Source organism: Pleurodeles waltl, chromosome 12, assembly GCF_031143425.1.
Source record: "Pleurodeles waltl isolate 20211129_DDA chromosome 12, aPleWal1.hap1.20221129, whole genome shotgun sequence".
NCBI lineage: Eukaryota > Metazoa > Chordata > Amphibia > Caudata > Salamandridae > Pleurodeles > Pleurodeles waltl.
In genome coordinates, this window is record NC_090451.1 from 534607805 (window position 1) to 534628476 (window position 20672).

At 45.6% G+C, this 20672-nt stretch overlaps 1 protein-coding gene across 3 annotated transcripts in view; it reads right to left on the minus strand.

Moving 5' to 3' along the window:
- LOC138268133 (C-type lectin domain family 18 member A-like) overlaps positions 1–20672 on the minus strand; it is a 192547-nt gene that overhangs the window by 55921 nt on the left and 115954 nt on the right. For all 3 annotated transcript variants that reach the window (XM_069217542.1, XM_069217544.1, XM_069217543.1), the window contains one exon: positions 18111–18202. In XM_069217542.1, the coding sequence (XP_069073643.1) occupies positions 18111–18202 (92 nt within the window). The remainder of the gene's footprint in view (positions 1–18110; positions 18203–20672) is intronic.

Sequence of the window (20672 nt, forward strand, 5' to 3'; positions counted from 1 at the left end):
GTTGGTTGACTCTGTGCTCGCTTTTGTCCTTCATAGGCACCGTCTGCTGGGACATGTGAGGAGATGGCGGCATCCTCCGGTGTACAGACCGCTGGTGGACCTGTCGACAATGAAGGAAAGACATGTGATCATCATCTACAGGCTTGACCGTGCCACAATCCATGAACTGTGTACCCAGTTGGAGCCAGACCCGATGTCAGCTATCCGCCATCCCACAGGAATCCCCCCTCAAGTGCAGGTGCTGTCAGTGCTCCATTTCCTTGCAAGTGGGTCATTTCAAACAACAGTGGCCATAGCATCAGGGATGCCCCAGCCTATGTTTTCCAATGTGTTGTCCAGAGTGTTGTCTGCTCTGCTGAAACACATGCGGAGCTACATCGTTGTCCCTCAGGTGGAGGATTTGCCTACAGTGAAAGGTGATTTCTATGCCCTGGGATATATCCCCAACATCATAGGCGCCATTGATGGGACACATGTGGCTTTGATCCCCCCGCAGGAGTGAACAGGTGTACAGAAACCGGAAGAGTTATCATTCCATGAATGTGCAGATGGTGTGTTTGGCAGACCAGTATATCTCCCATGTGAATGCCAAGTTCTCTGGCTCAGTGCATGACGCCTACATCCTGCGGAATAGCAGCATCCCTTATGTGGTGGGGCACCTCCAGAGGCACTGTGTGTGGCTATTAGGTGAGCATCTGGAAGCAAGACAGTGGGAATGGTTGTCTGGGTCTGGGGATATCCCTACAAGTTAGTGTGTGTCTAACAGTTGTCCCTCGCCATTTGCAGGTGACTCTGGTTACCCCAACCTGTCATGGCTACTGACCCCAGTGAGGAATCCCAGGACAAAGGCAGAGGAATGCTACAATGAGGCCCATGGGCGAACTCGGCGGATTATCGAACGGACCTTCGGCCTCCTGAAGGCCAGGTTCAGGTGCCTCCACATTACAGGTGGATCCCTATTCTTCTCACCAAAGAAGGTGTGCCAGATCATCGTGGCCTGCTGTATGCTTCACAACTTAGCTTTGTGACAACAGGTGCCTTTTCTGCAGGAGGATGGTCCAGATGGCGGTGTTGTTGCAGCTGTGGAGCCTGTGGACAGTGAAGACGAGGAAGCAGAAGAAGAGGACATGGACAACAGGAACTCGGTGATCCTGCAATATTTCCAGTGAGACACAGGTAAGGGTACAGTCCTGCCTACTACATGTACTTTAACACTACTACCTCTCTACTGTCTGTCGTTTTCACCCAGTGTATGGTCACTGAGTTGTCACTTTCCCTTACGATTTCACAGATGTGGGTCCCACTGTGTGACATCTGCTTTGTTTCCTCATGGACTAGAGCTGTGTGACATAGGTATGCTGACATTACAATTGTAAGAGCATTTTGTCACTGTAATTGCTAATACACTATTTCGAAATCACAGACTGACTCCAGATTGTTTTGTGCTTCAAGGGTGTTTATTTAAGTGCAAAATATTGGAGGGGGTTGTAAAATGGTGAGGGGTGATGGTGGAGGAATGTTCATGGCAGAGTCCAGTCTATTAGTCTCTCACAGGTGCATTGCCCAAATGGGCATAGGAAGTGGAGCTGGGGCAGTTTGAGGATGGACAGGGTGACAAAGTGGGACAGAAAGATGACATTCAGGGTGGTCTCATTTCTTGGCGGGGGTCTTGGCATTGTTCTCTGTCTTTGTCCTGGATCTCAGGGACCGTTTGAGGGGTGATTCTCCCTCTGCAGGGGGTGGAGTGCTGGTGTGGTGGTCCTGTGGCGGGGCGTCCTGTCCACTAGCGCCGGCGGAGGTAGTGGGCAGTTCATCGTCCATGCTAGTGCCAGGGGCCCCTTGTTGTGCCACAGTGTTCCTCCTGCAGGCGCTGGGTCTCCTGAAACTTGGCCAGTACCGTTGACATTGTTTCCTGGGAGTGGTGGTAGGCTCCCATGATGGAGGAGAGGGCCTCGTGGAGAGTGGGTTCCCTTGGGCCTGTCCTCCCCCTGTCACACAGCAGCCCTCCCAGTTCCCCTGTGTTCCTGGGCCTCCGTCCCCTGGACCGTGTGCCCACTACCACTGCCCCCAGGTCCCTGTTGTTGTTGGGGTGGTGGGTTAGCCTGGGTTCCCTGTAGTGGTGGACACACTGCTGCTTGACATGTCCTATGGACAGAGGTATGGGCCCACTGGGTGGGTGCTGTGCTGGTGTTTCCAGAGGGTGGAAGCTCTGTAGTGGCCTGTAACTGTGTGATGGGAACCGACTGTCCCGAGGTCCCCAATTGGCCGGGCTGGTCATCTAGATCCAGTTGGACACAGCTGCTGTCATCACTGTGGGCCTCTTCTGTTGGTGGTGTGGACATGTGTTATTACATCTGTGTGTGCCACGGTGTGCAATGGGTGGGTGACCATGTACCCCAGTGCTTGCATTCCTGTGTGGGACCTTGTGTGATGATGGTTTAGGGGGGTGTATGGGTATGTACAGTGGGCATGCTTTGGTGATGGGTGTCCATGCTTTGGTGTTGCATGCAGGGGTTGGTGTTGGGATGGGTGGTTTGTCAAATTAGGACATTTGTGATGAGTTGGAGTGATGGGGGTGAGGGTGAGGGTGGGGGTATGTGATGGCATGCAGGTAGGGTGGGGGATGTAATAGTTAAGATTTGACTTACCAGAGTCCATTCCTCCATCTACTCCTGCGAGGCCCTCAGGATGCAGAATCGCCAAGACCTGCTCCTCCCATGTTGTTAGTTGTGGGGGAGGAGGTGAGGGTCCGCCGCAAGTCTGCTGAACCACAATGTGGTGTCTTGAAACCACGGAACGCATCTTCCCCCGTAGGTCGTTCCACCTCTTCCTGATGTCATCCTGATTTCTTGGGTGCTGTCCCACTGCGTTGACCCTGTCCACTATTCTTTGCCATAGCTCCATCTTCCTAGCTATGGAGGTGTGCTGCACCTGTGCTCCGAATAGCTGTGGCTTTACCCGGACGATTTCCTCCACCATGACCCTGAGCTCCTCCTCAGAAAACCTGGGGTGTCTTTGCCGTGCCATGGGGTGGTGTGGGTGATGTGTGGGGTGGTGTGTGTGGTGATAAGTGTGCTGATATTTAGTGGTGTGTTGTGTGAGGTGCGTGGAAGTTATGTGGGTGATGGTCTGGTGTGCCTGTGGATGCTTGGTAGTAGTTTGTAGTGTCTCTCTCTGGCCTTCTTTCGGTATTTTTGTCGTAGGGGCTTGTGGGTGATGTGGGTGTGTGTTTTATATTGTATTGGGTGTGTGGGAGTGGTGTGTGTATGTGTATCAGGTGTGTGTATTTTGAATTGTCCAATGTGGCTGTGTTTTGTAAACGTGTGTGTATTTTGAGTGCGGCGGTGTGTACCGCCAATGGAATACCACGGTTGAAAGACCGCCACGTGGATTCGTGTGTCGTGATAGTGTGGGCGTATTTCTGTTGGCGTGACGGTGGAGGATTTGTTTTCGCCAGTTTATCACTGACCTTTGGTGTGGCGGACTTGTGTGGGTGTCTGAATTTTGGAGGATTCCGTGCTGTGGGTCATAATAGCTGTGGCGGATTTCCGCGGCCGTGGCGGTGTGTTGGCGGTCTTCTGCACGGCGGTAAGCGGCTTTTACCACCAATGTTGTAATGAGGGCCATTGTGTCTTTTTTAGTGTCTATGGCGAACCTGAAGATTTAGGAAAGAAGATAAGGTAAGGTGACTTGGTCGTTATTTACTGTTACACACATAACCCATGCACACACCCACCAACTGTTTTAGAACAACAAATCTGCCTTCTACGTAAGATAGTGTTTTAGAAGGACGGTTTTAGCCAGTAACAGAGATGGCATGTTGGTGGATGAATGCTGCTCAAGCCCTAACTCAGGTTATGAGGACAGCTCTGGAACACGATTGGAGTCCGAGACAGCATCCAAGGGAGAGGAAAATAGAGGAGAAACTGGAAATTATTTTTCAATCTTTGGAGTTCCATCTGACGACACACCTTCCAGCAACTTAGAGGGGCACGATGATGACAGTTGTGCTGCCCCTTCGCAAACACAATCTGTGCAGCTGGACGACAGAAGCAGGTTAGGCCAACCCGGAGAGCAGGCAACTGTGGTGGCAAGCACAGATGGAGTGCTTTCTTGGCAGCCCCCCAATTTAGTTCAGCCCCAAATTCCGCCTTTCACTGGCGATGCTTGATGTAAAGTCGAAACTGCCAACTTTATGTTAAATGAGCTTGTGTAGCCACTCCTTCACAAAGGTTATAACCTTTATGTGGAAAATTTCTGTATGGGAGTAGAGCTGTTCAGTAAGCTGTAGAAAGCTGGCACTGTGGCCTTAGGAACACTTTGTTGTTACCACAAAGGATTTCTGCAAGAGCTTATTTGTAAGAACCTTCAGAACTCCTAGAGCTGTGTGTTCCGTTCCAAAGAACTGTCGCAGTCAAGTTCCTGGATAGGCGAGATTTGTATGTGTTCACTACAATTCATGATGAGAGCACTTCTGCCATCATGGTTTGGGGGTCAGATGGTCGAAGTTCACAAGCCCACATGTATACTTGATTATAACAAGAACATGGGCGAATTGGATAAGAATGACCAGGGTTCTCAGCCATAGAATGCAAGTCGTAAAACTTGCCCTTGGTATTAGAAAATGTTTAACCACCTAATCCAGAAGGCAAAATACAATACGTATGTTATTTAGTGTCACAATTATCTGACAACCACAGAAAGACTCATGTCTTTCCTAGACTTTCAGTTGTCTGTCACTTGAAGTCTTACTGCTACTGAAGTATCAGCCCCCACTTCATATCTTCTGGAGGACATGGCAAAGCTGTAGGAGCGACACTTTGCTGATCATATCCCTGAAACACCTAAAAAGGCTTGTCCATGTGGTCCTTGTAAATTCTGCTCTAAGCAGGGAAAGAGCCAGAGTTTACTGTCCACATTGCCCTTCTCAGCCAGCCCTGGTTTTTTCTACTTGCTTTATGTTGCATTGTACAAAGGTGAAGTGCTGGGAAACTGACTGAGGTGGAGCTGCCCTTAAGTAAACCTTTCAATGGCTGTGCATGGATACCTACTGTAGACAGACCACTACTTACTTCGCAAGGCAAACAGCTGCAGAATTTTAGTTCCTCTACTTGAGGAAATCATGAACTTGCTCAACACCTTTATCCACCGTCAAAACGTGGTAAGTGTTCTGTGTGCCTATTGACAAGTGCATTATAGTCCCCACACTGCACATACTGGTGAATAGAACATTTGCCACATTGTGATGGAGTACCCTGTGTGGCAATTTGTTAAAGGCTTGACTAGATTTTGAAGTTCTTGTTAGGGAATTGATATATGCTACACAAGAACCACCCTGATTGCCCATGCAAACCAGAGTAGGTGTAATAAGTTAAACAAATGTCCTGTGGGACTTATTGACCAACATTTCTACTTGCTTTGAAAGTGTGCAAATTCAATTAATAACTTGTAGCATAACCACCTACTAAAAAGGGGTACAGGACACAATATCTTGTAAAAATATTGTTTTCACTTCTTTAGTATAAGATGTGAACACAATCACCATACAAGATATTGGGGGTCATTCTGACCCTGGCGGTCATGGACCGCCAGGGCCAACGACCGCGGGAGCACCGCCAACAGGCTGGCGGTGCTCCCATGGGCATTCTGACCGCGGCGGTGCAGCCGCGGTCAGAAACGGAAAACCGCCGGTTTTCCGCTGCCCTGGGGAATCCTCCATGGCGGCGCTGCAGGCAGCGCCGCCATGGGGATTCCGACCCCCTTACCGCCAGCCTGGTTCTGGCGGTTTTGACCGCCAGAACCTGGCTGGCGGTAACGGGTGTCGTGGGGCCCCTGGGGGCCCCTGCAGTGCCCATGCCAATGGCATGGGCACTGCAGGGGCCCCCTAACAGGGCCCCACTAAGATTTTCAGTGTCTGCTTAGCAGACACTGAAAATCGCGACGGGTGCAACTGCACCCGTCGCACCCTTCCCACTTCGCCGGCTCCATTCGGAGCCGGCTTCCTCGTGGGAAGGGGTTTCCCGCTGGGCGGGCGGGCGGGCGGCCTTCTGGCGGTCGCCCGCCCTCCCGCCCAGCGGGAAACTCAGAATAACCGCGGCGGTCTTTTGACCACGCAGCGGTATTCTGGCGGTTCCCGTTTGGCTGGCGGCGCCCGCCGCCAGCCAAACTCAGAATGACCCCCATTGTGTCCTGTGCCCTTTTTCAATAACATTGGGTATGATACCAGTTAGCAATTGAGTTTTTAACTTTTAAAGCAAAAGGAGAAGTGCTGGTGAATGAGTTCCCACAGGACATTTGCTTGGCTTATTACTTTAGGGAACTTAGGAAGTATTCCCCAGCATGTTTGCCATAGTTTCAACGGTAGATATGCTTGCTCAGTTTGAGGAATAGGCCTTGGAAGGGTAACTAGGACAACCCCAACTTGCATCCACAAACTGGAAGGCAAGGGATTTAGTGCATTAAGTATGCTGATGGCACATGAAAGGCACATTTTCTTGAGCTTCAAGTAGCTAGGGATGGGATTTGGCAATTATACACGATTAGGCAGGACTCTGAAGAAGACAGAGACATGAACGGGTAAGAAAAGCTTACAGTAGGTGTGCTTTCACAGGGATATTGCATTGGTAGAAGGCAGATAGTAACGGTAGCACAGATACACATGCCATGACTTCATCTTCACCTATGGATTCAAACCCATTGGTGCCACACTCGCAGAGTATTCTGAATTGCTATGGCACGTATGCGTAAATGCCTGACCTGCTTGCCATGTTCATTCTCCTTCAGAACTTAGTAGAAAGCTCAGTTTGCTGCATGATTAGTGCCAGCACTGAACATAACAGTCAATACATTTGCTACATTCTCAGGGACTATCCTGTGTGCCAAAAACCTACTGTTCTTCATATGACATGCTCTTTAGGGAACTTTGACAGTATACCCTATCATGTTTGCCTCTGTTCCAAAGGTAGATATGCTTGCTCAGTTCGAGGAATGAGGGCCTCAGAAGGCATACTTGGACACCCCCAACTTGCGTCCACAAACTGGAAGGAGCTGGATTTAGCACAATGAGTGCACTAAAGGAGCATGAAAGACATGTCTTCCTGTGTCTCATCTGGCTGTCAGGGGTGCAATTAGTAAAGGTTCACTAAGCATATGTTCAGTAATGTTCAGAAAGAAGAAGGCAGTTACTAGACAGGTGGTAAAATGTAGTCAAACTGATTCTGTCCTGTGGCATATGAATGTGATGGGCCCTTGCATGGCAGTGGTTTGTTGATGTGAGTGCACTGATCCGGTGGACTGGACCCGTGGCCGGCGGTATGAAAGTCTTGTGTGTGGTGCATGAATGGCATTGACTGTAAAGTGGTTGGTGCCTTGACATGGCTTTATGGCTCTCCTTCAAAAGACTTGGTTTAAATATTTAGATACTTTGATAAGTATTTGTACTTTGAAGCCATCATTTCTGGAGGCGCTAAAAACAACCAGTGTAAGTGGGGTTACACAATGAGTACCAGATTTATATCTGTGGCAGTAAGATGGCTTGTGCTCCTTTTTTTCTCATTATGGATAGCTGTGGATTTTGGGCCCAAGCTCAGCCAGCACCTAGGCAAACCTGCAATTGTTTGAAAACAAGACATTCAGGGGAGTCCATGGATGCATGATTTGCATGGCTCCCACCAGGTAATATTACCTTGAAGTCCTAGCAAATGTCAAACTTGGTAAGAAGCATATATTTTCATCACATTTCTGTGATGGAATCTGCATGGTGCCATAGGTTTCCTACCACCCTTAGTTCCCATAAGTCTCCAGATAAGAACGGTATCCCGCTTGTGTGCATGGCCTAAGAGAAAAGGACATAAAAGGCCCTAAATCGTTATGTTGGGACATAAGCAATAGGGGTAGGTGCGGTATTTGGGGCCATGCTGTGAGACATTTTTGAACACTAGACAACCAAGGGAGTCCGGAATGGTGTGCCTTGTGTGGATCCCACATGGTTTTCTTACCCACAATGCTTTACAAACCTCAAACTCAGACTGAAATCGCACATTTACCTTCAATTTCAATCATGAAAAGTTCCGGAATACGCAGGAATCCACAAAATTCCTGCCACTCAGCATTACTCCACTTGTGCCGATATAAATGCTGCCCCACTTGTGTCGCTGGGCCTAGTGCCCGCAACAGGAACAGCTTAAACCAAAGTCAATGAAAGCCCTCGCCAGGGGACTCCCGTTGACCTTGGTTTGATCCATTTGTCACGGGCACTGGATCTACCCTAACAAGTGAGGTACCAATTTTATCAGGAGACTTGGGGAAATGCTGGGTGGAAGGAAGGCTGTGGCTTCCTGCAGATTCCAGAACTTTCCACCACAGAAATGTGAGGAAAATGTGTCTTTTAGTCACAGTTTGAGGTTTGCAAGAGATCCTGGGTAAAGAACTTTGGTGAAAGCCATGCAAGTCAGCCCAACCTGGATACCCCTAGTCTGGTTTTCAAAAATGTACAAGTTGGCTAGGTTTCCCTAGGTGACAGATGAGCTAAGGTCCAAAATCCAGATCCACCCACACAGTAAAGAAGGGTCAGTTTTCAGTGGAAAAATGTGACACGTTCATGTTGCGTTTTGGCAGTTTTCTGTCACACGCCCTCTGACTAGCCACACAAGTGAGGTACCTTTTTTTATCAGGAGACTTGGGGAAATGCCGGGTGGAAGATAGTCTGTAGCTCTCCGCAGATTCCAGAACTTTCCATCACAGAAATGTGAGGAAAATGTGTTTTTTTAGTCAGAGTTTGAGGTTCGCAAAGGATTCAGGGTACAAAAACGTGGTGTGACCCACGAAAGTCAGCCCACCCTGGACACCCCTAAGTGCCTAGTTTTCAAAAATGTACATACTGGCTAGGTTTACCTGGGTGCCAGCTGATTTAAGGTCCAAAATCTAGAGCTATCCACACTGGTGAAAAAGGATTCGTTTTTGGAGGAAAAATAGATGTGCCCAAGTTGCGTTTTGGACCGTTTCCTGTCTTGGGCACTAGGCCTACCCCAACAAGTGAGGTACCATTTTTATCAGGAGACTCTTGAGGAATGCCAGGTGGATGGATGTGTGTGGCTCCCTGAAGACTTCAGAACTTTCCACCATAGGAATGAGGGGAAAATTTGTTTTTTAGTCAGTTTGAGGTTTTCAAGGTATCCTGGGTACAAAAAATGGGGTGAGATACATGCAAGTTAGCACACCCTAAATACTCCTAGGTGTGTAGTTTTAAAACAGGAACAAGTTGGCTAGCTTTCCCTTTGGACCGGTTGGGCTAGAGTCCAAAATCTAGAGCAACCCACACAGGAAAAAAAAGAGTCGGTTTTCGATGGAAAAATGTCATGCATCCATGTTGCGTTTTAGACTGTTTCTTGTCGGGGCACTAGGTCTACCTGCACAAGTGAGGTGCCATTTTTATCAGGTGACTTGAGGGAATGCTGGATAGAAGGACATTTGTGGCACCCCTCAGATTCCAGATCTTTCCATCACAGAAAATTGAGGAAAAAGTGTTTTTAGTCAAAGTTTGAGGTTTGCAAGGGATCCTGGGTAAAAAAAACTTGGTAAGACCTATGCAAGTCAGCCCATCCTGTATACCCCTAGGTGTCTAGTTTTTGAAAATGTACAGATTGGCTAGGTTTCCCTAGATGCTGACTGAGCTATGGTCTAAAATCTAGAACTACCCACACTGGAAAATAAGGGTCAGTTTTCAGTGGAAAAATGTGATGTGTCTATGTTACGTTTTTGGCCTTTTCCTGCCGCCACCACTAAGCCTACCTACACAAGTAAGGTATCTTTTTTATTGGAAGGCTTGTGGGAGTATAGAATAGTACACCATTTGTCATTACCAATTGGATTTTGCTGCATTTGTGCCTTTCAAATGTAAGCCAGCGTATGAAAAAGATGACATTTAGAAAAATACTCTCTAAATAATACACTAATATGCCTACCCATAGAGTCAAAGATGTAAAACTAACCACTGCTCCCTAAACTCCATATCTTCTGTCCATTTCAGAAATACATAGGTTTCCTTGATACCCCATTTTACACTCTGCCTATTTCGCTATATGAATTGGTATATACTCAGTACTCAATGAAAAGCCATTGTACAGGGCAGCTCAGTTGCTGGCTCTGGGTACCTTGGTTTCTTTGAGAAGCTACAAACCCTGCATATCCCTGCAACTAGAATGGTCTAGCGGACATAATGGTATATTGCTTTTGTAAATTGGCCATCATAGCAAGAAGTTACAAATAAAAATGTCACAAATTCCAGTTTCTTCCTACTCGTTTTCAATATTTCTTCATTTCAACAGTTATTTTCCTTGGGAAAACCTTGAGGGAGCTACACATATGACCCCTTGGCATTTGGGAATGTTGTCTACTTTTCAGAAATCTATAGCATTTCTGGATCACCCATGGGTTTCACACTAGCTTCCACCACAAACTTGAAGTAGGTTGAGTGCACAACAAATAGGGAAAATATGCTACCTCTTAGAAAAATGCCAAAACTGTGGTACAAAAGGAGAAGTTACTTTACCTTCAGTAAGCAATATCTGGTAGGGACTCTATCCAGCTTCAGATTCCTTACCTTTGATTTTCCCCATGTGTCAGACTGGATCTGGAAAGTTTTGCTGAACAATATCCCTTGCAAGCACCGTTAGGTGGCTTCAGTTGGCTCCTCGTGGTGTTGTTGACCAGATGTGACATCACACATAAGGTAAGTGAGAACCAGGTTAGGATCCCACTGAGGCATGATAAAAGGTGTAGGGAGAACATATGTACAAGCCCTTTACGAAATCCCTGTTGGGCACGAGAAAGAAATTAAAAGAAGAATATCAGATGGAGAAGCAGAGAGGATCTATATAGTCCTCTGTACAATATCTTACAAATCTTTGCCAACGAAAGGCGTATACAGTTTTTGTGGAGGAACGCTTGGCTACCAAGATAACGTTACAGACTTCGGGCAGAAGGTCAAAAGCTGTCAACTGTCGCCATTCAATCGCCATGCATGAAGGCACAGAGTTGACAGGTTCAGGAAGAGGACCCTCCTCTGCTGCTGAGACTGAAGATGCTCCTGAAGGAGCAGCCTGATCAGACGATCGATGTTGACTTTCAGAAGTTTGGGATACCAGACTCTCTGTGCGCAGTCCGGAGCCACAAGGATTACTTGGACCTGGTTGTTCTTGATCTTCTTGAGAACTCTGGGCAGGAGTGGTATGGGCAGAAAGGCATACAGGAGGCCTGAGCTCCATTTGCGACTAAAAGCATTGCCAATCGATTGCCGCCTTAGAAACTCCAACGCGCATTACTGCTGACATTGTGAGTTCTCTTTGGAGGTGACTAGATCTAACCAAGGCTCTCCCCACTGCTGAAAGAAACCTTGCAACACCTCCGAATGGAGACCCCACTTGTGATCTGCTAGACATCGATTGCGAGTTAATCCACCCTGGAGTTTAGAGAACCTGCCAAGTGTTGAACCATCAGGGTTATGCCCTGCTGTTCCAGCCATGTCCAGAGAAGCAGGGCCTCTTGACAAAGGGTCCACAACCCCACTCCACTCTGCTTGTTGCAGTACCACACAGCGGTAGTGTTGTCCGTGAACACCTGCACTAACTTCACCTTGACAGGGTGAAGAAATGCTTTCAACACTAGTCAGATCACCCTGAGCTCTAAGATGTTTATGTGGAGTCTGCATTCCGCCAGAGACCTCTGATCTCCACCTCTCCCAGATGGCCACCCCATCCCAGGGGTGATGCATCTGTCACTACCGTAAGATCAGATTGGGGAAGGGAGAAGAGCCCGCCTCTGACCCAACCACGGTTTACAATCCATCACTGCAGGCCTTTTGCAGTTTCCTCAGAAATCTGGGTCATGTCGGAGAGATTTCACCGATGCGGCGCCCACTGGAAGTTCAGGTCCCCCTACAGAGCCTGCATGTGCTATCTGGCATGTTTTACCAGCAGGATGCAGGAGGCAATGAGGCCCAGCAGCCTCAGAGTCATTCTCACTGAAACCAGGATAGAGGCTGAAACATTGGTATCTTAGCCTGAATATCCTGGACTCACTGCTCGGGAGGATAAGCCCAAAAGTGCACTGTGTTCAGAACAGCTGATATGAAAGAAAGCGTCTGAAGGTTCGCCGTAGTCTGGAGGTGGGAGACAACAGCCTGGGGTGTGCCTGCCTTCAACAGCCAGTCGTCAAGGTAGGGGGAAGACTGGAACCCCTAACATGCACAGATGAGCTGTGAACACTACCATCACCTTGGTGAACACCCGAGGGGCAAAGGGAAGGCCAAATGGTAGCAGTGGAAGAGATGATGGTGTATTCTCCCTCCAACTTGGCCAACATAGTCGTACAGATCCAAATTATGAAGGCTTTGAGGCTAAATGTGCCGGGAGCTGGGTGGTGGACCACGTCTGGCCTGCAGACCTTGTAGGTCTGAAGGCACTGCAACCACGTCCTCTTGGAACCTGAGTTGGTTGCGTAGAATGGTGGCTGGCAGAGGGCTGTTGTGGGGCTATGCCCCTTCCGTGGCCACTGTGGGCGAGGGGTCACCGAGAGGCCCAAGGACTTGGACGTAGCCCGGGACTCCAGCGCTAAGTCTGCCTTCTCATCACACAGCGAGTGCCATCGAAGGGCATGTCCATAAGGTTTGCCTAGACATCCCCAGAAAAACCAGATGTTCTCAGCCAGGCGTGGTGCTGTAAGGCCACTGTCGAAGCAACCACTCTGCCTAGCGAGTCAGTCGTATCTAAGCCACACCGAATGGTGAAATTCACTGCATCCCTCCTGTCTTTCACTGCTTGGGAGAGTATGGCTTGGGCCTCCTCCGGGACCTGAGGCAGCACTTGTGCAACTATATCCCAAATGGTGTGCGAGAACCGGCCCAATAAGCACAAGGTGTTCACCAACGTCATTGTCAGGCTGTTGGAAGAAAACATCTTCTTCCTGAGATCGTCCAGCTTCTTGCATTCCCTGCCCAGGGAGAAAAAGGGAATGTGCCCTTGGAAGTGGAGGCTTGGACTACCAAGCTCTCAAGGGTGGGGTGTTGGCTGAGGAAGCTAGGGTTGCCCGGTGCTGGGCGATGGGGGTGGACAATCGTTCTATTTACAGAAGCCCCTGTGCTAGGCTTAGACCAAGTTCCAAGCAGAACATCTATAAGTGCTTTGTTAAAGGGCAGAAGAGATTTCAATGTAAAAGCCCCAGGCTGAAGCACTTCTGTCAAGATGTTTGCCTTGATAGCCACTGGGGGCAGTTCGAGGTTGAGGACCTCTGCTGCTCTTCGCAACACCATAGCACAGGAGAGGGGGGAGAGTGAACCAGTATCTGGAGAGGTGTCCAGACCACTAAACTCTCCTAGCTCCTCATCCAGCCGAAAGTACTTTCCAACTGGTGTTCTAAAGGGTCCAGTGACCCCACCCACTCCTCTCCCATGCAGGGCTGTGTAAAATAAGGCTCAGCCAATGATCTGACACCTGCTGGCGCTGTCAGCACTGGAATCGGTACAACACCATTCTGACTCCGGATCATCAGGAATCAGAATGGGCCTGGCACTGCCAGTGGCCACTGGCAGCGACAGGGGTATCGGGTCTGGCACTGGAGAAGGTCACCTGGGCACAACCGGTGCAGGTTCAGATCTGGAATCAGATCCATGAGATTCTCCTGGAGCGAAGGCCCAAGCCTCCGGTGTGGAACCGGTTGGGGCCTCCCATGACCCTGCAGGTCCAGAAGGCTCGCCAGGGGGGTCGGCCTGCTCAAATATTCTGCGCATGGCCTCATAAAACTCCTTGATCTGAGCGAGTGTTGAACCGATTCCTGGAAAAGGAGGGAGACCCCGATTCAAACTAGGCAACCGCTCTGCAGAACCAAACCAGGGAAACTGATGTTCCCCAACTGTCTCGTAGGCCAATGGTCAAGGTGAAGCTGGATTCCTCTTAGACTTCTTCTTTTTATGCTTCTTTCACAAGTGTCCGAGGACCTTAAATGGGAAAAAGAGGACTTGAGGTTAGGGGAGAGGTCCTGCGACCTCCTTCTCAACTGAGACCGAGACCTCCTCGGAGTTGCGGGTGCTGGTGTTGCCGACTGTTGGGCCACAAGCAGCTTTAGGGATTGCTACCTCAAAGTCTTTGGTGCCATGGCCTGGCAGTCCGAGCACGTCTTGGAGTCGTGATTGCGCTCGAGGCACCAAAGGCAAATGAGATGGTGGTCCATAGCCAAAATGGCAAGGTGACAGGCACCATACAGTTTGAACACTGCCTTTCTCTATGACATCCCTCGACAGACACTAAGAAAAACTCAACAAAAAGTTGAAAAAAGGTATGTCAAAAAGTGACAGAGGGATAGCTATCTCTGGATCTGTGATAATTGGCGAAAAAAGAAAAGAACTGACGCCTGCGTGCCTGGGGGGTGCCTATATAGGTGATTGCATGACACATTCTGGTGTCAACGTTGCCATGCATAGCCGAATGGAGCCACGTGACGGCGCGCTCAAGGGGTAAAATTAAAGGTAAGGAATCTGCAGCTAGAAGTCTCTATCAGATTTAGGTTTTTTGATTCAGCTCTGCATGTTCCTGAAACCTGGAAAGACGGTGACTTTAGTACAGCAAACCATTCATGGATGCCATTTTTAGGGAAAAAACAGACACTTTTATCTGGAGCACTTTTTCCCTATCTTTCTCAAAGAACTAAAACGTTTGCTATTTTTTGGCTATTTTCTCGGTCCTCTCCAGGGGAATACACAAACCCTGGATACCTTTAGAATCCCCAGGATGTTGAAAAAAAAGGATGAAAATTTGGTGTTGATTCCTTATGTGGAAAATAAGATCCCTAAGCACAAACTACCCCAAATAACCCAAAAAAGGGCTCAGCAATGAAGGAGGATGGGGTGGAGGGGGGGAGCCCCAGCAGCTAAGGGATGAAACCCTCTTCTAACAATATCTATTGCATATTATGTAGTAAAGATATTAATCTTGAAGTCCTTTGACGCAGAAGGTAGTACTGCATTCATTCCTATATCGTTGTTCATTTAATAAATTGGCCACAATATCATCATATATTTTTGCTGTAGTCATCTAAGTTAAATCTTATAGTATAATTTCTTAGTCATTTAGCTCTTAGATAGCCTTGTTTGATGTATTCTGTTTTTTTAACACTAACAGTAAACTCCACGGTACTCAAAGAGTGGTCAATATAATCTGATCAATTCCCTCATTTAACTTAATTTATAGGTCTCTGATAAAATCCATTTTTTTCATTTACTGTCAGTAGTATATCATTTTTTTTGTTCCCATTTATCTTATAAATTATAAATCATCTAATCTTCAATGTATTTTACATTCATATTATCTAATGTTATGAAACGAAATTTGAGATAAATTACATTTAATCTACTATGTCACATAGCTAATCTATGTTCTACTATTCTAGTTCTCACTTCCCCCATGGTCTGCACTATATGCATTTTTATTGCACTGATAAACACTGTGTGCACTAGTTTTTTTCTTCTACAATATGTGTATTATCATAGTATTTATCAAACTTATTTTTTACTTAATCTGCCTATGTACAATTAATAAATTACCTGCCAGCAGCTCTGATGTTCTTGTCATGGCAACAGTCTTCATACTTGTGTCATCTGCTCTCCTCACGAGTGTGAATGTACTTTGAGCTTCCATTCTTGTTGTACCAACATTCAAAATCTCTCATTTCTTACTGATCAAGGTATTAACACCATTTCTCATATAATTATAACTACATTCTGCTACTATTTTATCATCTTTTTTCCTTTTTTGGAGTGTTCTCTATTGCATGGGTTCTGACGATATGCTCATTTGAAGGTCCTCCTTATTATTCTTTTGGAATATCCTCTTAACAATAGCCATTCCTTCAATGTGTGTGGAATGTATATCACATTTTTCCCTTAATGAATCCTTTATTCTCGGACAGAAAATTGCCCCTTTGGTATATTCTCCTTACTGCTCCTCATGCGTCACTTGTATAAGGTAAGAATGTGTTACAGTCTGCTGGTCTGCTGATTTAATAACCAACACAGTTCTTAATTTTCCTTCTTTCTCAAAGGTTGGCAAATCTAAAAGCTGAGGGCCAAACTACACTTTTTAGTCTGTAAAGTAGTACTACAGTAGTACTACTTACTTATTTCAAAATACAATTCATAAACCCAGGGGTGGCAATCTCTACCTTAAATCTTTTCTATGTGGGGAGCTTCACATATATATGTTTCCTACTTAGTAGTAAATGTGGAAGGGTTGGGGTGTGGCTGGAAAATGGGGACTATTTTCAACTAAATAGTAGGGGTTGGAGTTTAGGGAGGAGTAGGGAAGGGTTTGGGGAGGGTTAAAGAGGAATTCAGGGAGAGACAGACACCCACCCACAAAGGTGTAGCCCACTGCTTTTCATAAACTGCATACCAAAAAGGACACATGGCCAACTATTGGTATTACAATGCTCTCCCACCGAATATAATGGAGGCAGGGACTTAAAAAGGAACCCCCCATGAAATAATGTTCAAATAAATTAATTATTTTTAGTTTTTAAATATATATACATTTAATGTAATGGTAAAAATATAAATAAATAAAAATAAATATTATTTTATGATAAATATTTTAATAGCTTTTTTAATTTAAACTGTAATGTGACATTTTAAAGTACTTAATGTATTAAATAAATTCTACACATTTTTATTTTTAAAACATAATAAATAAATGTAAATATTTTACTTTAAGTGTTTTTTATATAATTTACAAAAATATTTAATTAAAGACAATTCAAAATTAACTTAACAGTGCTAAAGCATTTTTTATTTTGTTTTACATTTAAAATACATAAATATAACACATTTACAATAATATTTAAAATAAAAATATGTGTACTATTTTTTTAAAGTTTAATAAACTTTTAACATTTTCGCAATACTTTACCACTGTGAGAACTCTGTCCCAGTGGCAGAGAACTCAACCTACTTGTAAAAGGATACAAGTATTAACTCTACTGTTGTAAATGTGGCTCCATTCCATGTGGTGGAGGCATATAAGTCTACACTTTGGAGTGAATTCATAATCAGAAATGGTTACTAGCAGGTACGTTTGCCTTGAAGTGGAAGTGTAAATGTACATGTTTAGATTTACTCACATGTAAACTTACCTTTGTGAATAGGTACCACAATATTTTCATCATCAATTGTATACATGGATTTTACATTCTCCTATTGACCATTCCTATATGTCATGAACATTTTTCACTTACTTACTCCTTTCCAAATAAAGAAAGTATCAGCTGGATAATACTTCCAATCCATCAAACAAACTTTGTGTGGATTTGAGTTGCCATATATACATTTTCTTCAAATCTAAGACAAATATAAATTTGCTATGTTGGCGGGGGTAATTGTGCCCCATTCTAGTCCCTTTCTTTTGTTTATAACCATAGAAATAATTCTCCATCAGTGATAATCTTAAAAATTTGACTATACATCTGTTTTGACGTGGCATGGAATTATCCTACTAACAGAATTCTTCTCACCACTTCCATGGAAGGTACCTGAGGGATACTGATGTATAAAGCAAACTGTTTCTAGAGCAAGGTAGTAGCATGAGGACGGCTGTTATGACCCATCCTTATTAACAATGCACTGCAAAATTGAAAATTGAGATGTGCTGCCTACCACCGGCCTCCAATACAAGGTTGCCCAGCATTGACATGCATATTGTGCAGTTTTCCATTTGTGAAGGTGAAACCATACAAAGTGTAGTGTGAACATTGTGTGGCTCATACATACTTTACGAATTATTACATCAACCCAAAAGTTGTCCTTTTCTGTTCTTCAAATATCAGTTAAGGAGAACAATTCTCTAGAATTCAAGGGAAGGTCTTCTAAGGTTTATTGTCCATGACCTAAAGTGTCATACCCAGAGAGCTAGACAGTGAGCTTATTCTCAAACAAATGTCAGTGAGGGGCACGAATGAGCTACTTAAGAGGATGCCATAAGATATAGTCACTCTTCCTCCAGTGAGGTATGGCTAAATAGCCTGTATTAAAACACGTTCATGAGCAGAAAAGATCAGAAGGCATCACTCACCAAATTGGCAGATGAATCGGTTACGAGTCTTGCAGCGCTGGTCATTCCAGTTGAAGGCTGTGAATGCTTGCATCTCCACACAGTTCCCAAAACTGAACAAGTAAGAAAGGACCACAGTCAAATTTGGACATGAGTGCAGCCCTCTTTGCAAAGAGTATCTTTTGACAATTCCAATAGGGTCTTCTCTGGTACCTGGAAATAATGTTATTTCTACAATGATCTGTCACATAAAATGTATTCTCCACAATATCAGTATTACCCTCATCTGATGAAAATAGTATTTTATAAGAATATTTGTCATTATGTTGCACCATGTAGGTATATAAGACTGCAGTTCCTTGAAGTATGATGATAGTCACATGCAAATAACCAAGCCATGGATCCTGCTACAGTGCTAGACAGCAGGGTGACTGAATAAAAGGATGGTCTCTCGCAACAGTATACACACAGAATGTGACCTTAGACTGTATGTTTGTCTTTGTCTATCACATTGGTGCCTAACTCATCCCCCAAGGGGCAAACAACATTACAAATTGTGATGAATTGTGGTATATGGACCCATTGCCCACTGGTCCCATTCTGACCCTTTCACATTACGCCAAACAAACCATTCTGTGCCTTTATGCCTTTTACAGAGCCGGTCAGCTATTTTTGATGCCTTATAAGAGAATGGTATAGTTGTAAGGTTCTCTCTGCTCCTCTACTTCATTAGTATCATATTCACAAGCTCCATTTCACAATATGGCACAAAGGTGCTGAAGATGACAACAATGGGTAAGTGGAAACCTGCAATGGACATTTAACCCTTAGCTAGATGCTATGAATGAGTGGCAGAGGGTTGGGGAATGCCTCTCAAAAAACAAACAAGGATGAGTAATGCAATGCTCCATTCAACTGGAAAGAGGCAATGGTATTACCTCTGCCTAAAAAGCCTTTTGCAGATGTCATAGTCCTTAACAAAGATTCCCCTATCTCTTTGCTTCCTCTCCCAATCAGGTTTCTTAAAAAGGAAACAAATGCACACATCCCCTGTTTCCTAGGACCTAATGCCACTCTTGATCCTGCACAGTCAAGATTGACATAAACTGCAGGGACAGTGATCTCTGCTTAACTTCACGAACATCATCATGTGTGATGCCTTGGACAGATGATCGTGTTCTACCATTTAGTTGGACTGTTGAAAAAACAAGCACTAGACAATTAAAAAAGCAACTGTTCTCTTAGTTCATAAATAGAATAAACTGGCTTGGAAATTGTAATCAGGAGTACTGGTCAATACTTTTAGGGCAAACCCCAACGATCTGCTAGGCAAATATAATCAGCAACTCTCAATAGCTATAGAGTAAATGGCCCTCTGGCAGGGAAAACACAGTCACTTCGACGGGAAACAAAATGAATGGTTTACTGAGGGGCTGACCACAATAAAACGTTGCTTGTGTCAATAAGAATGTTCCTGGCATTTGATCTACTCCCATAGTGTTAAGAATTAATAGCTTTCTTTAACAACTCATACAAGAAGGCAATAAATGCTACTATGTTAACATAGTATTCACAGAAAATGGTTTCTGCACCTAATGTTAGAAAAGCAGTGTTTGCCATGAGTAAAGATCTTAGAAGATATTTTGCACAAATGCACTGAACAAGGTTCATCTGCTTCAGTAGATAAGTAAAACATTTTTGCCAAGATTTTAGAGAAAAATAAATTACTGCTTAAATTGTAAATTAAATACTCCTTAGTTTTAAACCCTGCTCACACTTACGCACTAGACCAAAAAAACAGGCCCCCATCACCCCCCCTCAGAAACGTCCACTGGTTCCCCATCCAGAAGAGATGCCAGTTCAAGACCCGCATGCATGTCTACAAGGCCTTACATGATCAAGGACCTGCCTACATCAACCATCGACTGAACATCCATCAAGCCGCCAGACACCTGCGCTTCTCCTCTCTAGCCCTCGCACACACACACGGAATCTGTTGCAGCCACAGCAGTGGTTGTTCCATCTCCTACATCCCCGCCAAGACCTGGAACAGTCTGCCCCGCCACCTTCGAACAGCACCCTTTCTTGTGGACTTCAGAAAGAAACTAAAGACATGGCTTTTCGACACAGACCTTGCACCCCAGCTCCCAGATACCCAGAATATTTTCCCACGGTAAAAAACAGCCTTAGTCATTTTACTCTGTTAAACAACGAGTAATGCACTGCAGTGATAAAAATGAGTAAAGCTTCTGGCTTGGATGCTGACATTATCCCAGTCAACTTGATTAAAGATCTATTGCCTGAAACTTAGGTGGTCATTCTGACCTCGGCGGTAAAAGGCGCCTACCGCCGGTCAGAAATCCTCCATAATTCCGCCGCGGTCACGGTAACCCGCCACGGTCATTCTGACCCGCAGCAGCCAAACCTCCGAAAATCCGACAGCCACAACAGACCGCGAGACCAGCGGTCTGCGGAAAAGTGGAGGTGACCAAACCTCCACCGTCACGCCAACAGAAATACGCCCATGCCATTACGACCCACGAATCCACGCGGCGGTCAGAATACACACAAACGAACAAAACT